This window comes from Chrysemys picta, chromosome 1 (genome assembly GCF_011386835.1).
Source record: "Chrysemys picta bellii isolate R12L10 chromosome 1, ASM1138683v2, whole genome shotgun sequence".
Classification (NCBI taxonomy): domain Eukaryota; kingdom Metazoa; phylum Chordata; order Testudines; family Emydidae; genus Chrysemys; species Chrysemys picta.
Genome location: NC_088791.1, coordinates 168,005,285 through 168,022,285, shown reverse-complemented (window position 1 = coordinate 168,022,285; position 17,001 = coordinate 168,005,285). Strand labels below are relative to the sequence as shown.

At 38.9% G+C, this 17,001-nt stretch overlaps 1 protein-coding gene and 1 long non-coding RNA gene across 8 annotated transcripts in view; one reads left to right on the top strand and one right to left on the bottom strand.

Annotated features, from left to right (window-relative positions):
* Positions 1–17,001, bottom strand: part of EPHA6 (EPH receptor A6) — an 875,247-nt gene that overhangs the window by 127,605 nt on the left and 730,641 nt on the right. For 3 of the 6 annotated variants that reach the window (XM_065589211.1, XM_005283660.5, XM_005283661.5), the window contains one exon: positions 11,999–12,121. The exons of the other annotated variants lie outside the window; for them this stretch is intronic. In XM_065589211.1, the coding sequence (XP_065445283.1) occupies positions 11,999–12,121 (123 nt within the window). The remainder of the gene's footprint in view (positions 1–11,998; positions 12,122–17,001) is intronic. 6 annotated transcript variants of the gene reach the window in all.
* Positions 4,254–16,268, top strand: LOC112059289 (uncharacterized). Of its 2 annotated transcripts, none has more exons than XR_006175325.2 (3): positions 4,254–4,544; positions 7,866–8,104; positions 15,053–16,268. It is a non-coding gene; the product is annotated as an uncharacterized LOC112059289 (long non-coding RNA). The 2 variants fall into 2 exon arrangements; XR_002888553.3 differs by lacking the exon at positions 15,053–16,268 and adding an exon at positions 11,943–12,369.

The window sequence follows — 17,001 nt, the reverse complement described above, 5'->3', positions numbered from 1 at the left end:
GCAGAAATATCTGCCATACATTGTAGTGTAACTTTAAATACCAGATGCATTTACAATTCATATTTATTTTTAATTTTCCTTCTAATTTTCTCCATAACATAGGATTTTGATAGTATGTAATTTAATTGAATGATAGACTGATGAATAAGGATGAGACTATAAAGTGTCATATCAATGACAAAATATTCAGCTTGTTGTCTCCTGTTGTCATTTTAAATAATGCAGCAAAGCCCACTTTAATGAATTTTTATGTAAGATTAATCCTCCAAAAAAGAATACATTTAGTACATGTTAATCTCTACAGTCTTTATTTACAAGGAAATCTTTAATATCTGCCATGGGAATAAAACTGTTAAAGTAAACAGGATATTTATTAGTCTACCTATATAAATATTGAGGGTTATAAGACATGGTCTCTGTAATTTACATGAAAATATCTTCAGGTCATCTCTGCAAATCAGAGTTCATACTTTTATCTGGTATCCTCCCACTTACGGGCCATATTCTGGGTTTGGATTACATCCATACGTCTCCCATTGAAGCTAGAAAGTGGCTCTAATTTAGTAAATGCACAGACCTGCTTCTAATTAGGATTAGCTCTTTTAGAATTTAAAAATGCTCACAGGAAACTCCCCACTTTCCTCATGTAATTGTTCAGGGCTCAAAACCCCATCTCTAGTTACACGTATTGGCAGAGTCTATTACTCTATCTTTCTAGATGCATAACTGCTATTACTGGTAATGGAAGTTACTGTAGTGATGTATATCAATGGGAGAACAGATTCCAGGGAATAAATATTTTCCCAAGAGACTTTAAAAAACCCCAGCAAACCAAAAAAAACCCCCAAACCCAAAAACCAATGATGCAGAAAAGCAGCTGCACAACCAGTCAAATTTTACATTATTAACTCAAAAACCAACCAAAACAACTTCTGTGCAAATCAAATGATGAATTTACCACAAATAATTGTATTCATACTAATTGTTTTAAATTAGAGATGATCCCAAACTGAAATTTGTATTCCACATACCCTGAAAGGATGGACATGCAGAATGTGGAGAAGCTCACCCAAACTCCCTGGCCACTAGGAGCTGCGCTAGGCCAGCATAAACACTACCATTTGAATAATATACAGTAGTTAATGAATGACACTCAGAGCTGGGCATATACATCCTTGGCAAATAAATAACAGAAATGTACAGTACATGGAAGAACATTATTTGCTGAATACTATCCCTCTCTCTCTCTCTAATGGCCCAGAGCTGCCATTCCTAAATGACCATAGTTTATTGTGTCTACACAGTATTTGAAAAATTACATATTATTCTTTGAAGTGTTTTTCTGCAAATTTTCATTCACTACATCTTGGCCTTCCAGTTTGTTCTTTTCACACCTTTTCCAAGCTTTCTCCTTCCCAGCTTATTTTTAAAAGCCTTGTGGTCTCTGACAGTTTACTATAGTGCCCTGTGTATCCCTCCTATATAGCTGCAGTTTGTTCAATGAAATGCCCAGTCCTGTTCCTTCTGAAGACTTCAGTGGGAAGAGGAGCACCACATAAGACTTACAAACAGAATAGAAATGGCATTGCTATCACTAATTACTCTGTGACATAGGCATGTGTTTTTAATTTAAAACTACTGGGAACCTTAAATATGCACTCAGAGGGTCTTCCTCGCATTCTCCTGTTGGGGACCAAGGGGGATATAGCAGTTTTAAAATTCCCAGTTCTCCATTGGCTGAGCCCCCAGTCCTAGGGAAATCCATGTCTACACTACAATTAAACACCCACGTCTAGCCCATGTCAGCTGACTCAGGCTTGCAGGGCTCGGGCTGTAAAACTGCAGGTTAGACATTCGGGCTTGGGCTGGAGCCTGAGCTCTGAGACCTTCCATCTTCCTGGGGTCCCAGAGCTCAGGCTGCAGCCTGAGCCTGAAGTCTACACCACAGTTTTACAGCCTGAGCCCTGCAAGCCTGAGACAGCTGACATGGGCTAGACGTGGGTGTTTAATTGCAATGTAGACATACCATGGAGGCCAGGATCATCTATATGTTGGCCTTGTACCTCCAAACTGCTTCTTAGCCTCCCCATGTCCTCACCTCCCTCTATGTCAGGAAACATCCAAAGGTGCCATAAACCCAGGTGTTCCCACTGCACCAGCCATAGGGGTTTCACATCATGGATGAGGAACATTCTTTAAAATAATCCTGATTTAGGAGGTGAATCCCTGCAAGGCTGAGAAAAGGACAATGCTTTAAAATGTTCCCTGTCTCCTCTGGCCTGCCACCTCTCCAGTCCCAGATGCAAATCATCTGGTTTTCTGACAAAGGGGATTCTGCAGGATTGGGGGAATATTTTGGGGAAAGCTGTTTCCATGTTTATAGTTTCTCCTTTTTCCTGATCCATTCCATCCCCGCTATCCATTCCATTTGTGGCAGCAAAGAGAATGCAGTAGTAGAGGGAAAGCAAGTGGCAACTTTTTTCTATAGTTAGGCTGTACGAGTTTGATAAATCTTCTGGTCAAATTTTGATTTTTACTGTTAATTTTCATTTTAGCTTTCCAGACAGTTTTCTTTTAACTAATTTTACATTCCTTCAAGGTCTGCCTTGTTGGGGTCAATATTGTGTTACTGCCTTTTCGACAGACTCATCAACATTACATATCTGATGCAAAAAAAGCCAAATTCTGCCTCGCAGCAGTCTTATTTATCTTACTCAGCTCATTTCCAATAGGTAAACCTCCAAAATATACATTCAAAATATAAACACTTGGCAGTTCAATGGTCTGTAGGTGTGTCTAGCTGACCATGCATGCTTTAACACACTTCAAACATACATGAAGGGGGAACAACTTTCAGTGCTTTTATAAAGTGACTATAGAAATTAGCATGTGGGCTGACTACTAATAATTATTCTGTGTACTCCTATGACAACTCTCATCTGAGGACCTCAAATTGCTTTCCAAACAGTAAGCCTTAAGAGCCCCGTGAAACGATAAGTAAATCCATGTTATGTCTGGGTCAGCAGACAAAGTTTAAGTGACTTGCCCAAGATGTCAGTGACCCAGAACCTCAGCTGTGGCAGAAGAACACACAGCCCAGCCAGGAGGAAGTTTGTTCTCAAGTGGCTTTAGATCATCTTTGTGCTCCCTTGATCCCATGAAGGCTGTGTGCCAGGCCGGGCCTCTGCGGTAACTGGAGCAGCCTAGAGCCTGCTCTAAATTATACCAGCTGACAATTGCTCAATGGACCATTAGAGCTGCCAGTGATTACTGGCATGCAGTGAAGCCTTGGCCATCTACCCTAGTGCCATTTTGTCAGCTCTGTTCCATTGACTGATCCTACATTGGCTTTAGGATACTTTCCACCAGTGGAGTGGCGCAAAGCAACAGACAAGATGGGTCCAGTGGCAGAGACAAGAACAGAACTTGGGAGTTGCAGTTTCCACAGTCTGGCCCTCGTGCCAAGGAACAAAGGAAAACTGTTAACTAAATTAATAACAGGTTCACTTTGGGCTTAATTCAATGGATGGATAAAGCATTTAGCTCTGTTAGATTAGGGCCAGTTCACGCAGCCTTAGTATAACTACATTTCAGTACAATTTACTTATTTAATCTAATGCTGACATTTCACCCCTGAAAGCTGCTGTCGTAATGCTTTTGATGTTCATACCACTATACACTCTCCTGTGTGAAGGGCAAGGGACATTCCAAAGTGAGAAAACATGATTTCTGTCCCCAAACGAAGTCTCACTGCATAAGCGGTCACTTGCTCTATTGACCTCACAGTATGTCATGGAGTTTAAACAAAATGATATCTGCATATCAAAGGCTCCTATGCTTCATCAATATTCAATACTCCATAATACATAAGAGCTACTTAGCAGGATGTAAGAGGAAATAGAAACATTATACAAATTCACATAGTATCTGTGGCCAGGGAAATTAGGTGCATTAAATTAAAAACAAAACAAAACTTTTTTCAAAATTATGGGTTTCAGAAGTTTAAGGAAAACCAATTGCTGCAGGAAAGCATGTTTCTATGCCCTTAGAAATACCCCAAGAAGTGCTCAACCTTGTCAGACTGTTACTTCCGTCATTCCGTGAAAGGTCAGTGAAAGCTTAGGTTATCTGTCACATAATTCCTGGGCACGTCCTGTTTATCTCGTATACCCCGCATTTCAAAATATTGTTTATATATTTTTCATTTATCATTTTGACAGCACTTGTGTTGCTTGTTTCCTCCCTCACGCACACTGACCAAAAAACAGATGCAATTATCACTGCCTACAGAGACAAAGGATTACTGTGCTGATGATTACTGCTTTACTAATTATAGGTAAATGTTCAAAAGGTTAAGTGAAGTTTGGTTTCATATCTGAAACTATCCAAAGTTGTTGAGCCAGCATCTTCCTCTCATTGCCTATGAATCTCTTTTTGCTTTCTGTGGATGAAGAGCACGTGCATTTGCAATTCAGAAGCAGTTGGGGCGAAGCAGAAAGACTATGGACACTTCTGAAACCCATAATTGTGTCTTCAGTTGTGAGGTAAGTGATATTGTCTATACTAAAATCATGAGTCGGGGCCCCCAAAATTGTGGGATTGACTTAAAATCATGAGATTTTAAAAATAAATCTGGGTTTCTTTTATTTCTCCTCTGGGTTGGAGCCTTAAGCGGATTAGATTTTCAAGTTCTCTACAACCATGAGGGCTAGAAATTTAATTTAATTTTGTAATTAAAATTAAGAGAGTCTCCTATAATCCAATAATTCTAGGAACTGGAATTTAAGAAAAAACACCAAATATTGTGAGATTCGTGATAAAATTGTGCCTGTTGGTAACACTAGGTGGAGAGATTGTCATTGGAAGCAGAAAGACAGAACATATGGAAGATCTTATGAAAGGAAGGAAGCTAGTGAACAGGAAAGAGCTATGTGTTAGAAAGGAAACAAAAAGCCTTATTGTGAATGGGGAGGGAACTTCAGCTATGCTGAGTCAGTAAAAGTGTTAGAGGCCTTCACTAAAAGGGACTGAGATCTAAATAAAGGTTACGTATTGGTTTAGTTGGGAGATGTGTGTACATTTGAACTAGCTATTCTTGTAAAGCAATTTTCACATCCTTAATCTTTATATTAGAGATGAAAGAGATCCATTAAGATCCCCCCCCCATCATGAACATCACAATTAAATGCTGCATAACTCATTTACCAATGGAGCTGGATGTGTAAGTGTCCTCCCCCCAAACAAGATCTGCTTATACTTCCCTTTGTGCGGAATTGTAATCTTGCCTCCATTATCCCTGAACCCAGTTAATACAAATTATTTTTGTCAAAAATGTTCTGACATTTGTCTAAAAATGGTGCTGAATGTCACAGAAAATGTTCCTGCACCCTGATAATCCACTTAGACCTTGGTCTCACTGAAGTCAATGGGAGTATTTACATTGACTTCAATGGGTTTTAGATGACGTGCTTACAGCCAGTGTAGAGATGCAAGTCTCCAGCAGAATTGTTGTTCCCCTCCCACACACAGTTTAATCCCAATTTTAGACTAAGGGGCCCTGAAAAAATGCATGCAGCAGCATTAACAATGATTTGCTCTTCTGAAGTTACCTTGCAGCAAAGGGACGAATTAGCAAAAATTCATCCTTTAGCTAATGGACAGCTCCTTGTATACTCCCACATTGGACCTCTACCTCCCCTCTCACCCCACCCCGTAAAATGGGACACGTAAGGATTGTACAGTATATTAACTGTTTATGCCAGAAAAATTACATTGTGTCTGTTCATAAATTGGATACAGCATTTCACTAGGGCATTCTGAAGAGTACATTTATTAGAAGGCAGGTTTTGTTGCATTCTGCATCTTCAGTTATCAATTTATTACTAATCGAGAAAGATATTACATTTTTTCAATTAACAAAAATGCACACACTCTAGCTACTGTAACCCAAAGTAGGGAAAATGCATTAAGGTGCGGTAGGAGATGGAGTGAGGGGAATTAAATGGTTATTTTTCTCAATATTGGTACCACAACTTTATAGTTGAATTTCACTATGAATAATTGCTTCCTGATGGTTTTTGTTGAGTAGTTTTGTTCAATAAGGGATTGTCAATACAATTTTACTCTCAATTGTCAGTTTATACAGTATCAAGAATAATGGGCTCATTCATTCAGGTGCATATGGAAATTATCATAAAATATTAATTTTGAGGAACAATGACATTGCTCATCTGATTTAATATCTGATTCTTACATTTGATTTTATTTAAGAGGCTCTCTAATAAATGTGGACACCACAGTAGGTACCAGGCAAACTTTGTTTTAGACAGTCAGCCTGTCAAACACCCCACAGGCATCATCTCTTTTGTGTAATCTCCTTTGTTTGGGACAGTACTGTTGCCATTATTCATTCCAAACTTGTATCTAACTTACTGCCCAGTATCACTTCTAGCTTTCCTTCAGCTTTAGTGCTGTTTTGGATTATTTTTCATTGGCTCTATTTGATTGACTCTAGGAAAATGCAATCTCATTTGTTTCCTGAACATAAATAATTTTTGAGGCTCATGAGAGCAAATGCTGTTTAGCCTCAATGCTTCTACTTTCCTTAGCTGTAAAATGGTTGAATACTTGCCTAACATAGGGGCTGGGAGGATTAATTAGCTATTGTTTGTACAGCACATAGAAAAAAGATAAAACATAATTTCTGCCTCACCCCCCACACCAGAGGCTGTACAGGTCATGCCATAGGACCTACTCCAGGGGGCTTCAGCCAGATTTTCTGGGGCTGAAAGTCCTACTCTCACCTCTTCCCATTTAATTTGGACACCAAGTAGTGGTTCTGGCTGCTAAACAAGGATCCTGTCATAGTCTCTCCTCCTGACTTACATCTTCACTCATTACTATCAGAGAAGAATCTGGAGACCAGCTATGAGGGAAGACACTGACAATGTTATCTGTCTTTCTCCACTCTATAGCAGCAGGATCAGCCATCTGTCTTTTAAGTCTCCAATGATGAAAGTAGGGAAACTGAGAATATGGGTGTAACTAGCCAATACACACTATTTCCTGTCATGTGACGGGGTGTAGACATATATAACCCTGACCCATGTAACTAGGGTTACCATATTTCAGCAAGCAAACAAGAGGATGGGAGGAGCCCCGCCCCCGTCCTGCCCTGGCCCCGCCTCTGCCCCTCCCACTTCCCCCCCTCAGATCCCCCAACCCTCCCCCCACTCCTTGTCCCCTGACTGCCCCCTCCTGGGACCCCTGCCCCTAACTGCCCCCCAGGACTCCACCCCCTACCTAAGCCTCCCTGCCTCTTGTCCCCTGACTGCCCCCTCCTAAGACCCCCCCCCCAACTACCCCCCAGGACCCTACTCCCTACCTGTACCCTGACTGCCCAAAACCTTATCCACACCCCCACCCCCAGAAAGCCCCTCCCGAACTCCCGACCCCCCCGTCTCTTGACTGCCCCCTCCAGAACTTCCCTGCCCCTTCTCCGACCCCCTGGCCCCCTTGTTGTTGGGCTTTCTTCGCCTAACGTCTCTGTGAACTTGCTCAGGAACTGCCTGAGCCACTCGTCCCGGCACGCTGGGCAGCGAATGCAGGGAGGGAGGGAGTGAGCTCTGCTGCAGGGGGGAGGAGGGTCTCTCTCTGGCTGTCGGAGCCATCCGGCCGGCTGCCCTGTTAGCCGCGCGCACTCTGCATGCGGGGGGGGGGGGGAGGTGGAGAGGAAGTCCAGACATTTAAAAATTTCCCCCAGACGCTATTTTTAGCTCAAAAAGCTGGACATGTCCGGGGGAATCCGGATGAATGGTAACCCTACATGTAACTAGGGCCAAGAAATAAACTGAAGTCTCTTACAGCGCTCATGTATGGAAGAGTGAGAACTTGAGGAGGTGGATACAGCACTTCCAAATTTTCCTGCAAGCAAGTGGCACAGAGGAAAAATCAAAGATGGTGAATGCACAAATCTTTCCAGTAGGAGGATGAGAGGACTACAAATTGTTAGACAAAGGCTTTCAAGTCTTTCAAGAATACTTTGATCTACACACGAATGTCACTTGAGAAAGATACACTGTCTTTACATGAAACCAGCTACCAGGTGAGACCTACGTAAGGCTGAGTCACATGAATTTGAACTGTTAGGAGATGGACTAAAAGGAGTCGAAATCGTTAGTGACATAACTGATAGTCAAGTCAAGGAAGGTATTGTGAGAAAAGGACTTGATTTTGTAAATAACAGTAGGTATTTTCAAGACTAGTGTAAACAATGCTTCCCAAATAAAAGTGCTAGCAAGCAGTGAAAGAATTTTAATTAGGCCTTCAAATGCAAGCACTATTCCATCAGAATAGCTATGTCTAGTCTTTAAAATGCAACGAGATTTGCATTTTGGAAGCAAGTCAAGAGTTTTGACAAGTCTCACTCAATACAGAGGGCCAGATAATCAGCTGAGAAGGGGCTTCTTTGCAGCACCCCTGCACCACAAGCTAGGCTTGAAGTTGGTCAGGTGGGGATTCCTGTGACATAATGGAATTCCCAAGGGATGCAAAGCCAAATACCAAATTCTACAAAACTGAATATGACGCATCGGTGCAATGGTAAAAGGCAACATTTTATGTTCAGTGAAAGAGAAAAGTCAATTATTAGTTTCATTTTACTCTAAAACACTTTTGACACAACTTCCTTAACAACCTATTTTCTAGGTGCTCATTATGGAAGCTCTGATAATTATTCCAGATTTAAAAGTTGAGTTTTATTTTCCACCTAAAGCAAGGATCCAACCACTTCATTTTCTATGAAAGGTACAATGTATCCTCCTCAAATTTAAGAGCACTTACTCTGACTACAGAATTAGTTTTCTGATAATTTACAAGTAAATTTAATAAGTTTGAGTTAAAAGTCTTGGCTTGTAATTAACTTTAAGAAATTTAACATCTGTCAGTCATCTTTGTCCCAAATGACCTCAACAGAATAACATAGATGCTTCGAACTTTCCATATAGTTAAAATTTCATGGAAATCTTATGCATGGGTTATATTTGAATTAAATAGGTTGTAATTAAACTAAGTTATTAGCAATTAGATATGTTTGTTATAAAGGCTCAGCTCAACACCTTAGGTAACTGAAGAGGGACCATTGTGACATCAGAGGTAACAACCAATCACTAAACTTGCTCTATAGCTAATTTGCATGCATTATTCTAGTGGTTGTAATGATTCAGGGGTATGGGGAAGAATGAACAAGTGTCAAGAATACATTATTCTGGTTAGTACATTATTTGCTCAACTGTCACTTCTCTTTAAAGATTCAGTAGGCATTCGCTACTTCTGCCTTGGCTCCACTGTGCACTGAGGCAGGAGGACCTCTTAATGCACAGAGAATTGGGACTCGGGGGCGCTCCCCTCATAAAGCACCAGTCTCACCAACATAACCCTCCAAAATCAGGAAGAGAACTGCAAGTTAAGGGATAAATTCACCAATATACTCTGGCTGCTTCACACTTTTTTAGCAATACAAAGCAGCGTAATTGGACAGTGCTCTCTGGCTGCTTTGGTGTATTTGTGAATCTTCTCTTAAAATGAAATGTGATTTCATGACTTAAAGGTAAAAACATTACAGGGATGTTATAATTATCCCAAACCAAGCATTAACCCAGACAATTCAGAATTAAGGTTACGCTTAGAAGAAATCCAAAATGTATTAAGGTAAGAAATTTACAGTTACACCACCTAAACAACCTTAACTTTGCACTGTACTCATGGCATGAAAGAAAAAAATATGTATCAACTGAATGGCTTCAAAATCAGTTTAATCTAATCAAACTATAAACGCTAAAATACCTTCATCATAATCATAATTATTGCATGACATTGTACAATGCAGACTTAAGACTGCTAGTGTGCATTTCTTTACCTTAATATTGGAACTCCTCTCCTCCTCCCCAGCCAAAAGTGCACTTAGTTCCTCCCTTCAACAAAATGCATGTAGACTGCCACTGGATTAATCACTGGAGCTGTCAGCTCTTCTACAGACTGACAACCCTCCAACCTCTATAAAATGAGGCAGTTTGACAATATGCTGATGGGATGCCTTTCCTTCACTTGCTGCTATTGCCAAAATGGAAAGTGATTTATTAGCTATATTACAATAAATTGTATATAATAGTTGCACTTACAGTTTCTTCTCTTTTCAAATATTCTACAGTCTGTCATATTCCCTTTACTCATTATTATTAAGCCCATTATGTTATATTAGCACCTATAGGCCAGCTAGGTCAGGATCCCATTGTAGTGCTTGGAGCAGTACAAAAATATAGAAAATGAAAGTCCTTGCCCACAAATACTTACAATCAAAAGCAAGCAAGTAAACAAACAAAAAACAAAAGAAGACAAAATAGGTAGATGAGACAAATAAGTGGGCCAGGGTAACAAATATAGTAGGATGTCAGCAATGAGGGTCAGTAATACTATATGATACTATATGTGATACTCAAAGTAGGGAATATTGCTGGAACCAGTCATAGCTCTTTAAAATTATTTAAGAACCACTCTGAATAGCACAGTTCATTAGAAGATCTCAAAGTGTTTACAACCATTGTCTGCCAGCACCACCTGTGAGGTTAATACAGTGGCCTACATTTACCAACAGTTATCAGAGAAAGTATCAAAACTACCTGTTACTTCCTATTTAGAGAATGAAGGAAACCAATGATTAATAGTGACCCCCTGGCCTGTAACTATCTCTATGTTATGCATAAGTAAATTGAGGTACAGAAAAGTTAGGTGACTTCTCTCCTCAATTGGCAGAGGGAATCCAGGGCAGAATTCATTACACTGCTCTAACCACTAGACAACCTTTCCTGCCTTAAAGAGAAAATCCAGAGTATTTTAGGAATTAACTAGATTTTTGTAAAAATAGAAAAAACTGTAGTTCATAAAAAGATAAAACATTTTTCAAGGAGGCTGCCATTTTCCTACTAAAAAGGGAAGAAGTAAGAAATTAAGACAGAAAGAAATTCATTCTATATTGAAATGTGCAGTGTGGAAAGCAATAGATTTTGAATTCTGCTTTTAGACATATTTTAATATAGATGTCTATTAAATTAATTATGTGAAACTTATTAACTTACCTGGCAATAAAACTAGCAAATAAAAAGTATCTTCCACGATTCCAGATGAAGACAGATAACCTGCATTCCCCTTCCGGAGAAAAGGAGCACCTTGATTTATCACTTTTCCCTGCCTCAGCCCAGTATCTAGACCAGCCTACTCCTACAGATTATTTTTGTTCCCACCCTTCAGCCTGACATTAGCCCATTCACTGTGTTGTGGATCTCATTACTACACTATGCTTCCTTTTTCACCTCCATTGTCCCTGAAGGTACATCCCTAGCTGGGATGATTTAGTTGGGGATTGGTCCTGCTTTGAGCAGGGGGTTGGACTAGGTGGCTTCCTGAGGTCCCTTCCAACCCTGATATTCTATGATTCTATGAAACCCAAACTACTTTTACCTATATTTTTAAAAAATGCACGTTAAAGCATATATACAACCAGAGTTCAAAGTTAGTTGCTTTTCCAATTTTTTATTTCAGTGCATAATTAATTTCTACTTGTTCTAATTTTTTGCCTGTTAGCGGGAAAATGGAAACTTTCATGGAAAACATTCAGACATTCAGAGACAGAGCAAATCTGACATTTCAAGAGCCATTTCTAAGTTATATTTTCTATTTACATAAGTGCGTTTCATGCAATGCTTGTTAAGAGAACATTGGCAGTTCTCATTTTATATTTCAGTTAACCACTTAGCTATGGCTGTTTCCCTCCTCCTGTTACAGTCTCTCCTATATATATATGGTCAGTTCCTGTACTAGCAGTCTGGTTAATGGATAGATGTTATTCATCGAGACAGATATTAACCTCTCTATTCTACCACTAACAGATTTTGGTGCTGTTCTCCCAGTAAGGGTTGGTGGAAACTTCACCTGAAATACCTACCAGAGGAAATGCCAGGGGGCAAAGATCCGCCCCGAGAGACTGGATGTGGGGCCGGGATGCTATTTAAAAAGCCCGCGCTCAGGAATCTCGAAAGAGACTTCACCCCAATGGTCGGGAAGGATCCTTTTAAAAGATAAAAATGATCATTAATCAAACAAGCTGTTCTTTGGCTGCTCAACAGAAGCTGATTGTTTGAGAGAGTAAATGAAATCCTACAAAGTCAACAATGTCTTCACGGCAGCAGAGTCCATAAAATGCTGTTAAACGATAAAAACTGGTAACAATACAAACAAAACACACACAACCAACCAAAACAACAAAAAAAGAAAAAAAAAAAAAAAACCCCACACCACAAGCCATTAAGCGATACAGTGCTAGCAAGAGAGGGCTTGTTTCCTCTGGACCTATAGCTGGTACAGTGTTTAAATGGGAAATTTCAGAACTTCAAGGAAGAAGAATACAAAGAGATTCACTTTTAAAGGTGAAATCAACCTCTTAGATCCACATAGAGCAAAATAAGTTTGAGATGCACTATCTCCATGTGTAAAACTCCCACTGATGTCAATGGAATTTCACACACATAATGGGAGCAGACCATCAGTCTAGATCTCTGCAGTCACCTGAAAGTAGAATTTTGTCTTGGCAGAAAATGATGTGAAAAATATCATTTCAAAAGTAGTTATGACAATACACTAAACTTGTCCTCATTTTATGTCATTTATTGATAGCTATTTTGATATAGCGAAGATGAAAAGATTAAGGCCCTTAATCCTACAACAGGATCCACTGGGGAAGACCCAACTTCAATGGGGCTCGGCCCAGGCCTGTGCTTAGCAGATCTCTACATTGAACAGGGACTTGAAATCTTAAAGCTTCTTTGATATATATCTATACACACACACACACACACACACACACACACACACACACAACCAATGGGGGGAAATCTAAATTCTCCAAGTTTGAAAAAAATTAAAATTAAACCTAAATTATAGTTGGGTAATGAATATTCAACATAACTTTTATGCTAGTAAAAACAACAAACAAGATCCCATTCAAAAAGTTAGGCAATGATAAGTTTTGATATCTTTTTTCACCATTTTAAGAAGGCACATCATGGTTGCTCCTCAGAGATGGAAAAGCCTTAATTTCGTTATAATTAGAAATAAATAGGTTTCTTAATCTTTATGCAGTTTCAATTTGTGGGGCCTCCTGTAGATGCAGAGAAACCCAGTTGAGCAAATTCATTCTGAAGAAACGTCAATTTTTTGTTGAGCCTGTGTAGCCTTAGAGAGATCTGAAAAAAAATGTTGCTCCTTTGGTTTTCATACACAATAGATCTGTTTTCCCTCAATACATTTCCCCTTTTAGAACCTAAAGATGGTACAAAAATTATTACTTTATGAAGAAAGAAAATTGATATAATTTATGTCTTAAACACAGAACCTTTATTAGGTATCCTTAAAGATCTTTCATAACCGAAGGGTGGGATCAAACTCTAAAAAATAAATCAAAACAATTTCCTCCCCCCGCTATGCCAGGCAAGCCTAGTGTTGAAAGCATTAATAAAATTTTCAAATTCTCAGTTCTATCTCAGAACTGTCCTTAATGAGCACTCCATTGGGCACTTTTATACTAAGTTGTTTGATCCTGCAAAGGGATCTGCATGGGAAGATCCTTCCACCCACGCAAAGCTGAATGAAGTCAGAAAACTCAGCACAGATGTATCTCTTGGCAATACTGGGGCCCAAATCAGTAATTTTCTTTTGTGTAACCTAGTTTTCTCTCTAGGAGTGATCTATGGTCTGCCAATAATTCATTTTTATGGTAAGACAAATTAATAAAAAAAATGTAAGAAGAGTCACCTCTAAAGCTATCTTTGTGACGCTTTTTAATTTTTTTATATTAATTTCTTATACCATCAAGCGTGAATTACTGGCAGACTTTAGATCATCCATCACATCTACAGATGTGAAGAAGAGCTCTCTGTAGTTTGAAAGCTTGCCCCTTCTACCAAGATAAGTTAGTCCAATAAAAGATACCTCACCTACCTTGTCTCTTAAGGTATTTAATAAAAAGTATATTACAGAAGACTAAAAAAAAATTAGTGATAAAAATACAATATCAAAGGGGGAAAAACAAAAATTGTAAACATAACAGGAGGGCAGCTTGAAAAGTCTGAAAATGCAAATCAACATAAGGAAGTGGATGTGTAATAGTAAAAATGAAGTAATGGAGTTTCAGAAATGGTATAGAGAACTCCATGGCTACCTCTACAGAAAATAGAAGTTTCCCCTAGCTTAGTACGTTTGTTTTCTTTAGAAAGGAAGAAGCAGTCTTCATTCTGTTCCCAAGTCCAAATCATTCCACATTCCACTATATAGCCACCACATTAATGATTTTGTCACACAAAAGAAGATCATATGTATAATTACACAGGCAGTGCCACAGTAATATGGAAAACTATAGTTATTAAAAAAAGTATTAGCAGAAAAAATAAGGGCAACAAAACCATTAAAGTATATGGGAAGTACTTGAAATACCTATCAGATATTATTAATCTACCATATATAATAGATAGATTTGGGTTCCCTAATAATGGTATATGGTTAGAACTCAGGGCAAACTTTCTTTCATCCAGAGTCTTTACAACAAGGTTTAAAGCCAGAAAGAACAATTAAATCATCTAGTCTGACCTCCTATATATATTGTTATATCAGACCTATTATTTTAAACCCTGTTTGCAACCTTTCAGAATTTTGAAGGATAATACCATTGGATTGCAACTAACCAAAAACCCCAGAATGGTTTTTGTTCTTGTACCTGAATCTCTGCGTGAGCACCTGCAGACACTTTCTGCTAACTATAATGCTGCAACACAGAAAAATGTTTTCTTTTTAAGCTATTCATCTGCATTTTGTGCCTGCCAAAAATATTTCTGAAAAAGAAAGAGAATGACTATATGATTATGCATTTGCTTTTTATGTAGACTATGAAAGGATATGCTTTCTATTCTGTAATTTCTAATTTTGTTGCTCCATTAATCCTTGCAAGATTTGAAACTGAATGTGGAAGTGGAAGAAAAAAAAAAGTGTTCAGTCTGGTCTGTCAGAGAACTGAAGTGATCAAAGAGTGAGAACAAGGCACTTCAACTGAAGTGGTGAGAAAGAGCCTGGACAATAATTTTCTCATGAAAGGACGCTAGCAGATCACATTGCAGGACCAGGGCTAACGTGAGTACAGTGAAAGGAATCGCTTATTTTATACCACGGTGCACCATTGCAATCATAAAAACATTTTTTTTGGAAAACTGTTAAACTTCAAGCTATAAGTCAATTCTTCATTGGTGACATATTGTGAGACTTCTAGAGTCCATTCTTGCTTTATTGGCACCTTTTCTGATTTACACTGTCTTGTGAGGCACACAATTTCACAAGAAAAAAGAATATGCAGAAATTTGCTTATGAGAAGTAGACCCAAAGAAAGTGAATAAACACAGAATTAATTTGGAAAGGAGATAAATAACATGGGATGATTTGAAACAGGAAATGACAGCAATACAGTCCCAGGGGTGGAGACCTTGGGAGTGGGGGTGGGGAGGGAGGTTTCAGAGCACGGGCTCTAGCCCAAGCCTGAATTTCTACTCTATTGTTAGCCCTGTAACCAAGTCTCCCGCAAACCCGAGTCAATTGATCCAGGTTCGAGACTCGCTGCCGCAGGTTTTTTGGTGTTTTTTTTTTTGCAGAGTAGATGTACACCTTTTTAACACATCAGGGCAGATTCTGGTCCCCACTCTGGTAGTGAAAAGCAGCAGGAAAGTCATCTAAATTGATTATTTGAGGATTTACTCCCTTGCATAAGGTAATCTCCAGGTGGTGCAGGGCTAGGACAATGGATTCTTTACTACACCCCTCTCTTTTATCTGAAGTAGAGGGTTTGGCTGGGGAGCCGCCACACCCAGCTGGTTCCTGTTACTGGAACAAATACTTGGAACAATAGGCAGTCAGATATAAGAAAGAACAGCTTTCAGGCCACCTCTGTACCTGATTGTGTATCTGGTTGATTATTTCCTACTCAAAAATACAGAGGCTGGTTTCATTTTTTAAAGTATTTTGTCCAGCAAAGGTGAAATCCAATGTATACAATTTACTCTGTTAAAGAAATATTCTTACCTAAGTATGTTAAATATGATGCAACAATTTTAATTTTTTCTTCTTCAGTTGTATTGCTATCCTAATTAAAGTTTTCTGGAAATAAAGAGCAGTTTGTAGCCATTTCTCTCCCAGGGCATATAATACCTCTCTGAATTCCCTTCTTTCCTTGCTGGTCTCAGAATTCATGTCTGGGAAGATAAAGGAAGCATGCTTCTTCACAGATGAATTTTCCATCCTTTCCTAGCTTGTGCAAGAATGTTTTTCTATTCCTGAAATCTTAGTTTTGTATTATGATATGTGCTCTTACCCTTGAATTTTCGCTGAAGACATCTACATAATCTTGCCTCTTCCAATTTGTGAAAGTTATTTCCCCCATCACTTTGTTAATCAGGTTGGTTACAAATTCAATCATGTTTTTGCCTTCAGCTTCATGTGTAATCTTTATTGTTTGAGCATCACGTTCTGTTTCTCAGGTCTTTTAATTTTATTATCAAAATACTGTAATCACTTGAAAATCTCTTCAGGCAGATACTTTAAAAGTCAACTACAGAGAGAATGACTCTTCAGTCTCTACAATTCTTGCAGTAAATATTTCAGCTGAGACACTGAAGTTTTAATAGATAGCAGTAATTTTTGCCTGCACTGTAGGCTTCCTGTATGAATTTCTTCTAGGAGTAGATGGATTACTGAAAAGTTCTCTATACTAGTTTCCTCTGCTTCAGCCACTACTAACTTTTGTGGTTTGGTGAGGAGCAAGTGCCTTTGCTGAAGTCTAGAACTTTCTCTTGGAGACAGTTTCCCTCCTTTTTTCGGTAAATTTTCTAGTCCTCCTGTAGTATACAGGAATAG